The sequence below is a fragment of the Phlebotomus papatasi genome, chromosome 2, assembly GCF_024763615.1.
Source record: "Phlebotomus papatasi isolate M1 chromosome 2, Ppap_2.1, whole genome shotgun sequence".
NCBI lineage: Eukaryota > Metazoa > Arthropoda > Insecta > Diptera > Psychodidae > Phlebotomus > Phlebotomus papatasi.
The window spans coordinates 22,576,609-22,594,862 of NC_077223.1; the positions used below are offsets into that span (position 1 = coordinate 22,576,609).

Below are 18,254 nucleotides of genomic sequence, written 5' to 3' on the forward strand. Positions count from 1 at the left end.
GCGTGAAGATATTTCTCTACCTGAAACAAAAGGGGCTGCCGAAATGTTGTCTCACTCTTACATGGATACTAAGGAAATTCTTCCCGTTCAACATAATTATCCAAATGCTTCGGGAACACCAGGTCATTCAAAAAACCATAATTTTTTTTGCGATTTTTTTTTTGCGGATTTTCGCGGGGCGCGAATTTTTTCGCGTATTGTCGCAGGGCGCGTATTTTTCGCGGATTTTCAAGGGATGTATATTTTTTCGCGGATTTACGCGGGTCGCGAATTTTTTTCGTAAAGCCTGAAAGGGGCTCTAAATGGACGTTAAGTTTGAGGCCTCTATCTCTAATAGTTTCCGAGACAATCGACTTTAAATATTTTCAGACAGTTTTATGCATTTCTCATTCAATTTTTTTCATTTTCAAGTGAAATTTTGCACATATCAAGCCTCAAAGGGGCTCTAAATGGATGTAAAGTTTGAGGCCTCTATCTCTCATAGTTTCCGAGATAATCAACTTTAAAGATTTTCAGACACTTTTATGCATTTCTCGTCCAATTTTCTTAATTTTCCAGTGAAATTTTGCACATATCAAGCCTGAAAGAGGCTCTAAATGGATGTAAAGTTTGAGGCCTCTATCTCTCATAGTTTCCGAGATAATCAACTTTAAAGATTTTCAGACAATTTTGTGCATTTCTCATCCAATTTTCTTAATTTTCAAGTGAAACTTTGCATTTATCAAGCCCCAAAGGGACTCTAAATGGACGTAAAGTTTGAGGCCTCTATCTCTAATAGTTTCCGAGATAATTGACTTTAAAGATTTTCAGACACTTTTATGCATTTCTCATAGTCTAAAAGAGGCTCTAAATGGATGTAAAGTTTGAGGCCTCTATCTCTCATAGTTTCCGAGATAATCGAGTTTAAGGATGTTCAGACACTTTTATGCATTTCTCATCCAAATCGTTTGAGTTTGCCACAATCTAAATTTGCAACGAAGGAATCACACCTCTATAAGCTGATTTAGGCTTATCACTGGTTTTATATCTTCCTTTAAGGCGTCTACACATTGAGAGCAATTTTTGTCAAAAATTGCGTTTTTGACAGAAATTTGACGTTTCCACCTACAAGGCTGCAGGGAATTTCCTTCAAAAAAGCAATTTTTGACAAAAATTACTCCCAATGTGTAGAGGCCATTAAAGACAAAGTGTAATAGGTTCTGAAAAAATGCACCTGATCTAATCTTAAGAATGAATTTGTAACTGAAATGTAATGCTACTGTTGTGGTGGAAATGGCCTCAGTGTCGATTCACCAAATAAACCAATTTATCTATCTATCTATTTATCTGCTCCGCCTTCGGGAAAAGGGGAGCAGATGGGGAATTTTGGCGCCAAAAGTCTTGCCCGATTGCGGGAGTGATAGCAGCGCCTCTGGGGATCACCATCGCAATGACCTTGCAAATGTCAAAATAATTGTGGAGTTTTTTGGGTAGTAGTGTCCCCCCGTGAGTTCAATTGTGCGAAAAAAAGGTAAATTACCGTGTGAAAGTGAGGGTGAAAGAGTAAGGAGGTGCTTCAATGAGTCATCCTTGATGCCAGTGTGCGTGAAGTAGTGTCAATATCCACTGGATTTTGCAAGAATAAAAATCACCTGCAAAGGTGTTCCTGTTGCCCCCCCATCGCGCAATTTCTCCGGGATTTTCTGATTTGCACAGTCCCAGATGGATCTTGTGGACATTGACAAAGTTCTCGATGACTTTGAGTTGAGTGACGATCGCAGTGGTGCTGTGGGTAGCATTGAGACAGCTGAAGAAGACACTTCCGGAAAGAGTAGACCTTTCCCCAAGCAATTTGTCAATGTCTCCAGTGTTTTTTCCAGCCTCAATGACTATGTCGGGGTGGAGATTGCAGAAAAGGCTGCCCAGGAGGAGCCAGAAAAAATTAATGGGGAGACTGTGAGTGAGGAATGTGTAGTTAATTCTGTGGAGGAAGAAACATTGGAGAGAAGTTCTGAAATTGCCTTGTCTCTCACGACAACTTCGGAAAGTTCGTCAGATCTGTCGAATCCCTCGTTGAACACAACGGAATTGAGCGAGGATGGATTGTCGCTTGAACCGGGAACGAGAGTTTCTAATATGCTGACGCTAGAATCCTCATCTCTCTGCATTGACAATGAGATATCCTCCTCAATTCTGCCTAGTCGAAACTTTGGCAACAATCTCACGAGTTTATCGAAGATAACAGAAACTGATGATGCTGCCTCGGATGTATGTGAGGGATCTGAGGTGAAAGAAGAGGAGATTGTCCCTCAAGCTCCAACAAAAATTCCCGTGGGCTTTGAAGAAACAATGGATGATGTGTCAGACACAGAACTCGAAAGTTATCTGCAGGAACTGGAAAATGAGTCAATAAGGGAGACTGAACAGGTGCCAGATGCCCCAAAAGTCACATTGGATCAACATGACAGTGTCTCTCAGGCATCTACAGTGGAAATAACTGACACAAAGAAGCGCATAGAGAATGACTTTGACGATGAATCTACGTCAAATTCATCTCTATTGGAGGAGAAAGTGACTGAGGAAGTGGCTGATGAACCGACAACATGTTCAGTGTCCACGTCTGAAGTGGAAGTTCTGACGGATGTCCAGGAAGAGGACGAGAAGGTTGAACTGAGGGAGAAGGTAGAAGTTCAGGAGAATGAGGAAAAACAGGATATTGAGGAAGTGGCAGAAGCTGTTGAAGCAGCTCCTGAGGCAAAGCCTCAGCGTCCAGATTCACTGGATCTGTCCCAGGTGGCTAGTGTGGGCTTTGCCGGACAAACTCCGATGCAGCCTGTGCCAGAGGGAGCTGTTGGGGGAGAAGAAGAGCCATCAACTCAAATGTCAACATCCAGTTCGGATGATTTTACACCAATGGCTCAGCCTCCGGCAGTTGAAAGTTCAGCCGAGAGGCGACTTTCGGCATCCCAGGGTCAGCAACTGGGTAAAGTGGCTCCCTATTGGATTCCGGACAATGTCACGAACTTCTGTATGCAGTGCAACCTGAAATTCTCCCTAATAAAGCGTAGGCATCATTGTAGGGCCTGTGGTCAGGTGCTATGCTCTACCTGCTGCTCCCTCAGAGCCAAACTCGAGTACCTGGGTGATGTGGAGGCCAGAATCTGTATTCAATGCGACGCAATAATGTCACGTGATGCCGCAGAAATGATTATGAATAATAATACCGGCTGCCTCACGCGATCTCCCAATCCCAACAATCCAATGGAATATTGTTCAACAATTCCGCCGCATCAGCAAGTGTCAGGATCAGCATCTGGCCCGATAGCCGTGATGGTGCCGGCGGGTGTGTTGAAGAAGGAAGGTGCCCCAGGTCGAGGCAGAAAGGACAAGAATGTCATCTTCAGTGATGGTATTCGTCCGGGCTGTGATCTAACTGAACTCGATGGGGATGAGAGTGAGGGCAGGTCGAGTCGAAGGAATGGCAATTGGCGCGTTCAGACACCACCTGGCCCTGTTGCTGCTGGACAGAAATCCCGTTCAGCCAACATTAAGCTGCCGATAAAAGACAAAGTCACAGGCAGTTATATCCCAAAGGAGGAAAATCTGCTGCCACCCATCTACATTGCCACAAAAACAGATTTTCGCTTTGAGGATGTCGTCAATAATTCTGCCCTCATTGACAGACTGAAGCAGGAAACCCTCAAGTTTGCCATCCATCGCAATTTCCATGTCCACGTCAAGATTATCGATCGTAAGTTTTCAATAGAAATTCTCTTCTTGCTCTTTTATTTTCTCCTTTCACATGCATTTGCTTTTATGATGGTTGCATCTCCCGGAGATGAGAGCCGAAAAGGCCACAGAGGCTGATTCACTTGTTTTTTTTTTTGGGAAAAGTTTGTTTATCATTCCCTAAGGGTGATTTATCAGATTTTAGTTCAGATTCTTTGTAATACTAGATTATATATACAGTGGCGACAAGATAAATAGCACACCTTCAGCGATATTCGTATTTTGATGTTTTATGATACAATATCAAACTTTATACTTGATCATGCTTTATTTTTTAGAAAATATATTGCCCATTATCTATAAAAATGATAATTATTTAATATTTGTATCTGTTAAAATCATTAGTTTTTGTTATTTTATGAGTTTAGGTATAATGCCCAACGCACAATAACTTTTGTTTTGTAAACATGTTTTTGACATTTCAATGAGAGTGAGTGAGATCTAGATCTAGTCATCTCGCTCATTCTCATGGGAAATTTTGAAAACATGTTTACAAACAAAAGTTATTGTGAGTTGGGCATAATTCGTGCGGACAATTTAAATAGCACACTTTAATTTTCTTTAAAAATATTATCTGAAATTTAGTTTTATTTTAAAATTCATTATATTCCTGTATTTTTAATCGTTTGTAGGCATCAATGCCACAAATTTTCGTAAAAGAAAGTTATGAGCACTGAAAATAAAGCCTTTGGTGCAGATGTACAGGCTTTACGTAAAAACGTGTAGGATAACTAATATTTTTTTTATATAAATTGTATTGTCCAAGGAATAAAACCAATAATTCAATATTTTTTTATTATAAAACTTAAAAATCACGCAAAAAATTTGAAATTTCGAGAAGAATAACTACTTCTTGAGAATATTCTGCCACTTCTGCCATTGTTCGTATAGTAAAATTAAATTCTTTTGCTACAGTACCGAAAATAAACTAACAAGTTGAACAAAATTTCAAGGAGAATTCATGTGAGCATTATTAAAAGTCAATTATATGTAAAAATACCCGGTTTAGAAGTGTTTCCAGACGTCCAGATTCCAGACGTACATTTCAAGATTTTTTTTACCGTACTAAATTTCTTGACATAACTTTCAAATTCTTTCTTCATATTCAAAATGTAAATATATACAAGTTCACTTATTATTATTACTTTCATAAAAAGCATAATTTTACGAAAAATAAAACATCCCGTTCTTCCGTTTTGAAGTACCACCATATGGCATAGACCGTTTTCTAATTTAATTATATTATAGCTGAGTCTTATGGCCTCTGTACACTAGAGAAATTTATGTCCATATTTAAGAGTTTTTCTTACGCAAGCGTAGAGAATTTCCTTCAATATGGACACAAATTGCTCTAGTGTGTAGAGACCATTAGCATTAGATCTTTCAATAAAAAAACATATAAGCGTTTTTTGTAGGGAAACATTATTCGCTTAAATTCATGTAACAATTTTATAAACGTCTTGATCGCGTCGCGGTTCGTCTTAATCCTTTATGGTCTCTACACACTATAGTAAAAATTACTTTAAAAAATGCATTTTTCAAGAAAATTTCCCCTATCTTTGTAGGCAGAAACGTCAGAATTTTTTTTCAATTCTAAAGAATTATAAAAGAATTTTTCTCTTCTTTCACAATTGAAAACTATAAAATATGGACGTAAATTTCCCAAGTGTATAGAGGCTCTTACACAAGTATAGGCAATTTGCTTCAATACGGACATAAATTTGTCTAGTGTGTAGAAGCCATCAAATCGAGAAATGATTATAGAAAATTCGATACAAAATATCTGGATAACTACATGAGATGAGATAATGAGTTTAAATGCTACAAAAATCCTTTTTTGGAATTTTGAGATTTTTTAATTGTTTCAAATGGTAAAAAAACACGAAGAAGTACAAGCTTTACACAAGAGTTCTTCTTTGTGATTAGCTAAGACTCTTGACAATTTCAGCTCTTGTGGTCCAGCTCGTCAAAGGACGTTGACTTTGTCTGACAGGATATCTTAGCTATACCTCAAGCCATTGTAAGCTTATCATGCCTATCACAGGTTTTTTACTTCATTCACCGTTTTAAAATCGATTTAAACCGAATTATAGATAACCTAAAATATCGGTCAAAATTATAAAGAGAGAGTTATGACTCTGGCACATCTTTTAGATCAGTAAAATTTCATGAAATCAAAATTCACATCCCTTTCTTTCTTACACGTATTGCAGATATACTATCCCAGTCTTTCGCACTCCATCGAGTGAGCTAAATTGAATTTCTTGTGATTTTTAAAAGAAGAAGAAGAGTGAGATAGATATATGCAATGTTTGAGAAAGAAAGCAATGTAAATTTTAATTTCATGAAATTTTCCTGATCTAAAAGGTGTACTCGAGCCATTATTATTGAATTCATTCATTGATCTTTAACCGCTTGTCCCAATAGCGATCGCTGGCTTAGGCCGCTTAGGCGGCAGCCAAGTCAGCAGTCTACCTTTGTTAATCCTCTGCCGCTTCAAGAAGAGACTCAGGATCGATCCCAATCCCAATGCGATTCGAAGCAAAATTGTGAATTTGCTTTAGCCACCTTGTCCTAGGCCTGCCCTGAAGTCAACATCTCTCCAGAATGGCTTATATATTTTTTTCTGGGGATTCTTTCCTCATTTATGCGCTAAACATAATTATACCTTCGAAGTTGTGATATCTCAACATGAAGAAGGGGAATCAGTGGCGCAATAGGCAAAACCGTTGGCTCTCGGGCGGATCGATTCCCCGGCTCGACTTACTGTTGTGAGTTCGAGTCCCGCCCGGTGCAGATCTGAATGTCTAATTTAGGCAATTTTCCCAATTTTCATATGTTAATAACGTAATATAATGCACCGCCTACGCCCAACAACTCCGGGAGCATGGAAGAAGCCTCCACAATGCGGGGTAAGCGCTCCTGGGCGAGTTTACAAACGGACTAGCACTAACAGATTCTTCTAACACGGGATATGGACATTGTAAAAATGATTACCTTTGTAATGAATATATCTCGATACCATTAATAATAATAACACAAAGAAACAGCTTCTCGATCCTTAGTTTCTCATGAACGGCTACGTTCTACGATCTCGACGAGAGATTTCTTTAATTGCTCGTAGATACCTCTTTCGGTCATTACACAAGGTTAGAACACAAGGGGTCCCGCGATTATACATATTATCGGGACCGAAGAAAATCGCGCCAAATGGCTATATGCATGTAGAAAATTTGCATATCCCCAGGATATTTCTTTGGGAAAAGTTACAGTAACGCCGTAAAATATGCAAAATATATTTAGTGACAATTTCTCGGGCTATTCTCAGCGCTGACGGTTCATAAGAAATTGATTTCAAATTTACCGCCTCAAAAACTTGCATACATTGAGGGGTATTTCAAACATGTTTCACAAATTAGCTCCTAGCGATAGGCAAAACATGCATAGATATGTTTGCATAATCCGATTTATGCATAATTGCGATATGCATAATTCCGGGACCCCCTGTAGAAACGAACACTGTTTTTAAACTCGATCATTTAGCAGCATTCTCGGCGTTCCTCATTACCCTCTTCTACTAAGCTTCCCACGAACGACTACGTTCCACATTTGATCTCTACGAGTGATTCCCTATTGAATTTCGGGCAATAATCAAATTGAATCCATAACCGGAAGAAATCGCTTTATACTTTTTAGGAATTCAAAATTTTTCAACTAACTCCTACTTGGAGAAATGTAAAAACGAATGTTTCGAGATGATTTTGGTATAATGGACAAAAGTAGATCATCTAGATAAATATTCTAAAGGTACTAAAGCTAGTAAAGAATTAAGAAAAACCCATGATTGTTTATAAAAAGAGCTTATTTTTTGCAGTTGGAAGGATAGGGGTGAGAGAAATGAAGGTTTTGTTATTGTTAGCAAGGCCGATTTATGGGGGGTTCCTCGAAGATCTCATGTCGTTATCTCCAATCGTTTGGTTTCTATCGCATGATATGCAAAAATAATGTTAAGAAATGTGTATTTAGAGGGAAAGAGGAAGTACCTACATGTATGAATATAAATCAGCCGCCTATGCTCACACTTCCGGGTGAAAGTTTTGAGAGCTTTGAAAGTATCCTCATCCTCCATATACTTCTATTATATTCTTCAAGATGGAATTTACATATTTATTTGGTACATAGGGGACATGCACATGTGAATACTTGTCAATCCTTCTGAATTTTTAAGTTAAGGAAGTACATGTTGTACATGTTTTTGACGACTTTCTTACAAGAGATGAACCTTTTCTGTTAGCAATGCAAAATTTATGACTTAAAAATCAATTGTATAGGTTTTTCTTCAATTCTTCCGGTTTTTTTTTGAATTTGCAGTCTCCTGCTGCATGAATCGCACCGTGTTCAGTTTTACAACACATGGCCTGAGATTTGTGGGACAGGATGAGATAGTAATTCTGCTGGAGGTGGATGATTCAGCTCAGGTACCGAAGGATATTTTTTTGCATCTGTGCGAGATTTACACTGAGGCGGATCGTGGACAAACAATTACTGAATTGGGTTTCTCACTGGCCTCCTCAAGTAGTTTTCTGGGATCTCGTGAGCATGGTGGCTTCCTCTACATTCGTCCAACATTCCAGTGTCTTCAGGGTGTCTGTTTGCCCGAACCGCCCTATCTTATTGGCATTCTCATTCACAAATGGGAAATTCCCTGGGCTAGGCTGTTTCCGCTGCGATTGCAGCTGCGTCTTGGGGCGTACTATCGCTACTACCCGAGTCCTCATGTATCATTTCGAGGTCGTGAGAGTGTCTACACTGAGATCTCGGACACCATTATCAACTTCCTGGCGGATTTTCGTACTTACTCCTACACCCTCAGCTCAATCCGTGGGCTACTGATACACATGGAGGAGGGACATACCACGGTGATGATTCCTCGGAATCGCTATGATCAAATGATGAAGGCCATTAACAATTCCAGCGACAATATCCTGGCCATTGGTGGGAATTTTTCACGCAAAGCCGATGGACATTTGGTTTGCATTCAGAATACGGATTCTGATAGTGGACAACTTCATGCCTATTCCACGCAGGCCATCAATATCGAAGGACATCCCAGGAATGTCACAGGTGCTAGCTTTTTGGTGCTCAATGGAGCACTGAAGAGCACTAGCGGTCTCACGGGAAAGTGCAGTATCGTGGAGGATGGACTGATGGTGCAAATTTTACCTACAAAAATGGAAACTGTCAGAGCAGCCCTCAAGAATATGAAGGATGTCACGATAGTTTGCGGGGCAATTGATGCTGATCCCAGTCAGACTGAGAGTGTTAATATTGTGTGGACGGAAAATGATTTGGAATTCAATGTTGGGTAAGTTGAATTTTTCTTTTTTCTTTTATTATTAATAAACTTTTAAGGTTTTGTTAACATCAACATTGATTTTGTAAGCTTAATTATTCCATTAGTGCATGAAGAGTTTTGTTTGCCTTCTACATGAATATATACTGCACAATGTGTTACTTTTCTTGTTGGGTCTCTAGAATTTGTTAGGAAATTGTGTTTATATATTTTTTTTTATACACAGGAAAATATATTTTGTAAAATTGTTCGTAAATGTTTGTGAATTCCTATGGGAGACTTACGAAATGCACGTGAATCAAATAACCCACAAACAAGTTCGTAAAATGTTGTACTTTTTTCACAAACATTGGGCTCTATTCTGCGAATAAAGATAAAGATAAAGGGCTCTATTCTGCGAATAAAGATAAAGATAAAGTTTCAAAATAAAGATTTTAAAAATTTCAAGATTTGGTATTCTGCGATCTTGGATAAAAAGTCGAAGAAACGGAAATAAAGATTTCAATATCCAAACTGTCACTTATGCCTTGTCATTTTGGCACTTTAGTCAACCAAGCCAATTTCTTGGTAGGAGATTTTTCTAGTTAATCTTACTAGAAAATCTTTCGGGTGGTATGAAATAGCTTACAAAATTGACAACCTTAAGTACAAGTCCTGGAAATAATTTCACTTTTCATACACTTCTCACGTACTTTGAGAAAAAAATATTTCCGGAACAAAAAGAGTTTGAAATTGATTGAACACCAAGAAATCAGAGGGAATGTTTTGTAAATTTTAGACGATTGGATTAAGATACAGAAACCCCGAATTTCATGTTCAATTGTTTTTAATGTAGATTTTTGAGTGCACTTTTCACAAAATTTCTTAGATGGATTTACCGGTTTAAGAATCAGGAAACATCTGGCAGCAAAACAGATGCAAGGGATCCCTTCAACTTCAAGTCAGTCATAGAGAAGCCAGATAACTCTCTGCTACCGGTTCATCACTGTCATTGTCATTAGAATGAAAAATAATGATCACTGTGTTATAAAACGGTTCTAGTCGAGGAAATTCCTCTAGATCCTAAACCTGAAGCTTCGGCACATAAAGTACCTGTAACAATAACGAGGGCTAGGATTGTGTAGGAAGAAGACAACCATAAAAAAGCAAACTGGACGTTCTTAGGAAAAGTCTAGCCGGACTCATTCAAATAAAAACGGAACGCCAGGCATAGAGAAGAGAAAGTGAGATTATTGAATGAAAAATGCTTGGGAACTCCTTGGCGAGCCCTACCTTTAACAATTTCTAAAAATAAGAAATGGATATACATAAGGGTACAAAGGATCATTTCTAATACCAACGATTTTAACTGCTCGAACTCCAAGAGAGAGCAGTTTCCACAATCTTCGTTGGACTATAATATTTAGTGAATAAATTCAGTTTAGATTTTTAATTCATCAAAATTTTACCTTCTTCTGAAATATAGTACATCTTTTCGAAGTATGACTGAATATAAGTATTTTTTGTTGAAATAAAAAAAATAAAGTTGTGTTTATTGTGTTCCTAATGTATTAGCGTATTACCTTCGTTATACTGCCTCTGCATCCTTAAATTTTCTAATAAATTAAAAGATGATCCATGGCTTTAATGCTTTTTAAACGAGTTTCAAAACGCAAATAAAGATTTCAAAGCACCTCGAGACCACCTTTGAAATCTTTATGAAAAATAAAGAATATTGAGGTTAGGATCACCTTGAAATCTTGGGCGCAGAATATCAAATCTTGAAATATTTTTATCCAAGATAAAAATAAAGATATTTGACAGCTTTATTTTGAAATCTTGATTGTAGAATACTAAATCTTTATATTTAACATTGTCTTTACCATATTAACACAAAAAATGTTCGTAAAATTTGGTCATTTGTTCGTAAATTTTCGTAAAATGTTCGTCAGACAAACAAAAATTTACGAACAAATGACAAAACAAATGTTCTTTTTTGACACACAAAAAAGAACATTTTTTGTGTGTTTACGAACATTTACGAACAAATGTTTGTAAAAGTACAAAAAAATGCTCGTCAAGTGATCATTTTACGAACAAAGTTTGTGAAAAAGTACAAACTTTTACGAACTTGTTTGTGAGTTAGACGATTCACGAGCATTTCGTAAGTCCTCCATAGGATTTCACAAACATTTACGAACAATTTTACAAAATATTTTTTTCTGTGTATAGGGTAAGTGTGCCAAATTTCGGCATAGTTGCATATAAGCACCGAAGTCCTAAGTTTGAAATGCAATATTTTTAATTCATATTGATATTTCTTGTTACTTCCTTTTCGGGAGGGTTGTGTGGAACCTTGATGACTAGTTTATCATCTTTGTTTTCTTTAAATCATTTACTAAAATATTGAAAAATTAATAATAATATGGACATTGCTTTGGATAGTATTCCGGCCACTTTGAGTGAAATACCGGCCACCTTTTTTCTGACCACCTTTTGTGACGCAACGGATAGAAAATTTCAAAACGTCAAACGGAACGAGTTTAATATTTAGTTTAATTCGTTTATATGACCCACAAGCCCTGAGATCCCTGAGATCTTCTGTTATCTTCTGTTTAATGGTCTTTGTGTTAATACATCCTAAAATGTACCAAATTCCGGCCAGCTTGTTGCGAGCGCAACATATTTAAATTTAAAACTGTGGAGTGTGTTGCCCTGCTGAGGCGACGAGGGCGCTAGCGACGAGGAGAGGAGGTAGAAAAATCAGTAGCAGCTGATAAGAAAAAGAGCGCCAATCGGCCTCTTTCACCACTGACCGCCGAGGAGGCAACATCAATCACCTCGCCCATCTCCACCAGCCCAATCCCCAGCAGCAACACCATCATCACCACCAAGCATTGAAGCCACTGAAGCCACCGGGAGCCCCCAAGAACACCAAGCCCAGTGCTGAGCTTTCCGGAGTAACCTCTGCCACATCCACCTCTCCCAAATTCCCATCTCAACCTCCGTGGGAGTGTTCTCACCGGAGAACACAGGGGAGTGTGGGACATAGTCCTTGCCCCGAACGTGGGACCTGAAGGAAGGAAGGAACGGAGGGAATAGAAGAGAGGAAAAATAGGAATAACACGGAGTGAAGGGATGTAGGAGAAAAATTGGAGGAATAAAAGATTTTTCCCAACAAGCTTGCAATTCCGGCCAGATTGTCTGTTCCTCAAATTTCCATGAGATTTTTGTTTCAGTGCTCTAGAGATTATTTAATGCAAAAAAATGACAAAAATATCGCTTCGAAGCAATATGATCTGAAAAAGACATTGGAAGAATTCCGGAAGGGCAAGGAACTATGAGAATGAAGGTGGCCGAAATAGGGAACCAATGCTATGTCTACATTTTATTAATTTTTAAAATGTATTAAGAATGATTTTAGAGAAAATAAAGACGATAAACTGTTTACAAGGTTGCAAGCAACAGTCCTTATAAAAAGGTAACAAGGAAAATCAATTTGTATTAAAAATATTATATATTTCAAACTTGAGACTTTGGCGCTTGTATGCAACTATGCCGAAGGCACACTTACCCTATAACAGATAAAAATTGATTAACCAAGAATTACGGATTCTTAATTATTTTAAACCGATTTAAGACACTGTACAATAAACAAGCAGGTTCCTAAATTATAATACGTTGTACCTCTGAAGTATCAATGCAGTTAGAATCAAATTATTCCTGCTATTACAAGAAAATTTCTAGAAATCTAAAAAAAAATGGATTCGAACTTAAGATACTTGCATGATGGAGCGGGGATTGTATCAATAAATCTTTTGCATACCCAATTACTATGGGTACGTTTTTTGCAAGTATAACCCTGGAGGATAAAGCAATAAAATGTCTTTAAAATTTAAATTCTCTTGAATGGCGCGTTAATGGAATAACATGCAATTGCAATATAAAATACAATTTTCAAAGAATCTCTTCGTTGAAATCCTTAGAAATAGTTTGAAAAGAAAACCTTTCAAGTAGAATTTTTCATTCGTCTTCCGTGCGCATTTCTCAAAAGACGACTTACCGCAGAAAATTGAAAAAAAAACTTCGTTTTTATTAAATAACTTCGACGTTTTTTTTAATAAATTCTTTTTTGTATGAAAAAAGGATCTTGCAGCTTTTCTCCTTCTTATATTCTTCGTATAAAAAGTGCAGCTTGTTGTTTCAACAGCTTTTCAATAAGACGATTAAATCAAGAAAAGGTATTTTTTTTATAAATCCCACTTGATTGCTTTTCAACTCTTCGTGCTGAACTTTTTTTTATCAGTTATTTGTTTAATAGAGAAAACTGAGTTTATAGAACTTATTTAACATTTTCACATAGATATAATTATAAATTATGAAAGTTTCGAAGAAAATATTTATATTATAAAAGAGATCTTTTAATTAAAATTTGAATTTAAATAAAAGTTAAGAATTTCTCATTATCTCATTTATTTTTATTCTCTTCCAAAGTGTTGTTTCACCCATTGACAATAAGAAAATGGATGGAATTCCGAGTATTCGTGTCCATAAAGGCCAAGACTTCTCCAGTACTAATCACATCATCCGTTGGACGGAAGTTTTCATTCTCAAAGTGAGTGCAAGAATTTCTTTGCTCCTTCAATTACAATTAAGATTGAATTCTTTACCAAAGGTTGAAGATGATTCGTCACATTCTTCCGTAAATATCCCGAAAGTTGCTGAACAGATTGCTCAGAGCACTGCAGTGGCACTTGTCTCTTTCCTAGATCTATTGGCGGCCAACGGATTGAGAAGAATTGGACTTCGGACGACATTGGACCAGGAAACGGTAAGTTTTATTTAAAAAAAAAAACTACAATATATTTTTATTGGAACCCTCAAACCGAACGAAGATAGAAAAATTGTGTTACCTGTAAATAGATAATATACAGACAGCAATGTAATGAAAAAAATTTCTTCCTGGGTATGTTCGAAACTTCCCCCTGTTATTATTCCAGTGCTCACTGATCTCTCTCTTGCAAAATTGTTTGTTTCATCTTTATGCAGATGACCTACAAATTTATATTGAGGGTGATCCCTCCAATCCTCTGCTTGCTTATGATCTCATGAATTCCAACCTCTCTCATATAGAGCACTGGTCTTCTTCAAATGGGCTGGTTCTGAATTCTAAAAAGTCCCAGGCCATAATCATCTTCAAAAAAACAGTCTCTTCTGCTTTCTATGACAGCCGTATTTCTGCGGCTGCCATTCGTGGTTATTTTCAGGCTGATTCCTAAAAGAAACTCTTTATTTTTTTCTATTTTGCTTTCATTTTCTATTTTCTTAACCTTTGTTGCTTTTGTTTTTTTTCTTTTGATTTTTTTTATTTATCTTGTCACAATTGTAAGAGGGATGACCATATTCTTGTGATTGAGAAATATTATTATTATTATAAAAACTTACGAATCGTAAGTTTACGTTTTTACAGTTTTCCTAATCATGCCATTATTTTATAAAGGCCCAAATAGACTCAGGCTGATCATTGAGAATATTTTAGCCTATAATATTCGACAATTAACATTTTTCCTAAACTGTCATATTGCAAGGGCTTAGGATATCGATTTTGATGCATTATCGGCTTTGTATAAATTTCTCGTATACCTAACACTGGTAAAAATTAAAGGATCACTGATGACACCTTTTGAAAGGGTCACTGTTTTGACACTTAGGGGAAACTGGGACACCATCAAACAGGGGTACCACCAAATACTGAGATTTTTTTAGTAGGCATAAGATTTTAAAGAATGAGACTTATATGAAATCATAGACAGTATAGGGATGCTTGTTCAGCAAAAGAATGATTTAGTTATTTATTTTATAATCTACCTGGAAAATAAAACTGAAATAATTTACATAAAATTTCACTACATCAGTACTTTCCTACATGTTTTGGGATAATATTTATGTATTTACTAAAGAAATTAATGTTCACATTTTCTTATACGAATAAAAAACCAATAGGGTAAGTGTGCCAAATTTCGGCATAGTTGCATGCAAGCGCCAAAGTCTCATGTTTGAAATGTAATATATTTAATAGAAATTGATTTTTTCATTCCTTCTACTTAAGGAATGTTCCTTAGAACCTTGTAGACAGTTTATCGTCTTTATTTACTTTAAAATCATTCTTAATACATTTTAAAATGAATAAAAATGTAGACATAGCTTTGGTGCCCTATTTCGGCCACATTTATTCTCATTGTTCCTTGCCCTTCGAGAATTCTTCAAATGTCTTTTTCACGTCATCTCGTTTGTGGAAGCTACATTTTTTGTTATTCTTTTGCAGTGTAAAATCTATAGAGTATGTAAAAACTAAAAATTCATGAAAATTCGAGGAACAAAAAAGGTGGTCGGAATTGCAAGCTGGCCGGAATTTGGCACACTTACCCTAAAAAAACAGAGTTTGTTTCACTTTCAACAGGCAAATTTCTTACAATTGTAGATGTCGCGAGCGTATCTTGAATGGCAAAATTTTTCTTCTTCTCCTTCCCTCTTTGTTCGATTTCCGAAATTTATATCCATTCATGGAATTTTCGTTCAAAGTTCGGGAGAAAAATGGGAGAAATATATAGTTTAACGAACCTAATTTTGCCTTAAATGAGTTTTTAATCAAGAATTGTCGGATGATTTTTCGATTTTATCAAAACACATCTGAAGAGCGCGCAAAATTCGAACTTTAAATAAAATTGTTCGCCACGATTTAGTGGCGCTGCTTACCAAAAAAGTAGTCGACTGTTGTCAAAATGACGAAAAGTCAATGGAAAAATATTTTCGTTGTGCATTGCTTTAGTTTTCAGCGTTTTTAGTCATTTATTCTAAATGTTGCAGTGTTTTTTTTTTGAGTATTATTAAGAATAAGATTGTTAACATCCTGTGTATAATTAAGAGCTGTGTCGAATGCCCAAAATAACTTCAATGGGTGAGAAAAAGAGGTGTTTACCGGTGCCCCGGAAAGTGTTTGGTGGTACCCCAGGTGGTTAGGAAAAATCTAAAAATACATGGTGGCACAATTTTCCTTTTTCTAAAAAATTGCATTGTTTTACATCATTCTTATATGCATTAATGTGCGTGCAGCCTATACCCAAGGCTATAACATTGGGTAAGCAACATTTTTCTAAATTTCACAGTTTTCTTGGGAAATTTAGTCAAAAGCGCATCTTTTAAAAGTGTTTGGTGGTACCCCAGTTTCCGAGTGAGTAGACTCTCGCTCAATCGGTTTTTTTTTCAATCGGGCGCAAAATGTTGTTGACAATTTTTACATTTGATTTTAAAGCAAATTTGTTCAAATTCGCTGTAGTTCCCTCTTGTTTTATCATGATTCTTTATATTTGAGCGCTTTTTGTGGAATTTACAATGATTTTGATGAAATCTCTCTCTCTTGTTTTACGTTTTGGCTGTCAGACTACATCAGGTCCATATAGCCATTTCTTAATTACATACGAGTTCCATCTGTTTTCTTTTTTCCCATATGTTTGTTCCTCTCATTTCTCCATATCATTTTTCTTTTTTGCTCCCTTATCTTTTATCATAACTACCTTCTTGATATTTTTGCGTTCAGTTTGTAGCTTTTAAGGACGGTGAAAAACTGTTTTCCAATTATTCACCAGACGCGCTTCGATCAAGGATCGAACCGTGGGCCTGTGTGTCACAATTTGGATGACATTTTGCCCTACATGCCCGATTGAGAAAGAATCTACTGTAATTTAACTCCCTAATAAACGAATAAAAACAATGAAAAAGTCATACAGTAGACTCTCACTCAATCGGCTCTTTCTCAATCGTGCGACAAATTTTGTTGACGATTTTCACGTTTAATTATGAAGCTAATTCGCTCAAATTCGCTGTAGTTCTTCCTATTTTATTGTGATTCTTTATAATTGAGTGTTTTTTGTGGAATTTACAAAGGCTTTGTCGCTCAATTCTATCGCTAAACCGGATGACATTTTGCCCCATATTCCCGATTGAGAGAGAGTCTACTGTATTTGGTGTTCGCTCGGAATCTATCGTGATAAATATGCGCCCCCCCCCCCCCCCAAGCAGCAATTTTTTCTTAAAATAGTCTTGTAGAATTCCCTAAGTAAGGCACTATAGAACCAAAAACCTATTTATTGACTTATAACGCTCTTGCTTCCATCACTGAGATTACTATAAGTAAAGTAGCGCACTCTTAAGGATTTTAAGAGCTGCTATAGGAATTTCCACAGAAAATGTTCACTTTAAGTCTTTTAAAAGTGCACTAAAAGACTTGTCTAATAATTGGTTCTATAAGGCAGCTATTTTGCTTCTTGTGCCCTACATTTTTTTAATTCTTTCTCGATTTTATTGTCATGGTAATTTTTTCAGGTGTGTTACGAAGCGGGAAGTCATCAGCAGAAACTTCCTCCACTCTATATGGACGTCCTGGACAATGAACTTATTCCTACACTTCACAGGCAAGTAACAAATCTACAGATCGACAATCCTATTATTGTTGAGCTAATCTTTGATATTCTCGATAAGTGATTTCCGATCTTTCCTCCCCTAAATGTCCCTCTATGATTCTCCTTTGTCTCTCCACCCCCACCACCTCATTTCCGTGTGCAATTAATTTGAGGGTGTTTTAAGTTGGGATATTTATAATCACACAAATATGTCAGTTAACAATTGTGAATAGAAATATCTCGCATGAACCTTGAAAACAAAAAAAAAACAACAAGAAATATGAATTTAAAGGGAAAACAGTTTGTATGACTTTGTATATAAGGAAATAACAAATAAAAAAATTATTGATATGTTGTAATAAGATTGTTAAATCAAGATAATGAAAAAAATAGCAAATAGATTGAAAAGGCATTTTATGAAATGATGAATAAAAATATTAAATTGTGATTTTTGTTGGAATTTTTTCACCAGAGAGGTTTAAAAGGGACTGTGATAAAATTTCACAGTGTTATTTTAAAGCGGATTAACTCAATGCATTGCAGAGTGCTTCTTGAAAACTTGTTTGAATCTATGGTAAGACTTTATTTGTACATTTTCGTCACGGTTATCTTCATGACAGTTGTAATTTCTTTAACAAAACTTTAACTTTATGAACTTTAAGTTTCAAAAGAGTTCTCTTGAAATACACATAAGG

At 36.5% G+C, this 18,254-nt stretch overlaps 1 protein-coding gene across 2 annotated transcripts; it reads left to right on the forward strand.

Annotated features, from left to right (window-relative positions):
• Positions 1-1,425: 1,425 nt before the first annotated feature.
• On the forward strand, positions 1,426-18,007 carry LOC129802987 (zinc finger FYVE domain-containing protein 16). 2 transcript variants are annotated; one of them, XM_055849263.1, is made up of 5 exons: positions 1,426-3,730; positions 8,140-9,133; positions 13,595-13,715; positions 13,776-13,931; positions 17,483-18,007. In XM_055849263.1, the coding sequence occupies exons 1-5, from the start codon at positions 1,702-1,704 to the stop codon at positions 17,639-17,641; spliced, it is 3,459 nt and encodes a 1,152-aa protein (XP_055705238.1). In that variant the 5' UTR covers positions 1,426-1,701; the 3' UTR covers positions 17,642-18,007. The 2 variants fall into 2 exon arrangements, with proteins under 2 accessions (XP_055705238.1, XP_055705237.1); XM_055849262.1 differs by having other exon boundaries at positions 13,595-13,931.
• Positions 18,008-18,254: the final 247 nt, after the last annotated feature.

What these genes read in the sequence shown, in the direction of transcription:
- LOC129802987 (XM_055849262.1), top strand. Translation starts at nt 1,702, where the DNA reads ATGGATCTTGTGGACATTGACAAAGTTCTCGATGACTTTGAGTTGAGT. An exon ending in CCACGTCAAGATTATCGATC is followed by an intron (nt 3,731 to 8,139) that starts GTAAGTTTTCAA and finishes TTGAATTTGCAG; the next exon opens with TCTCCTGCTGCATGAATCGC. An exon ending in GATTTGGAATTCAATGTTGG is followed by an intron (nt 9,134 to 13,594) that starts GTAAGTTGAATT and finishes TCTCTTCCAAAG; the next exon opens with TGTTGTTTCACCCATTGACA.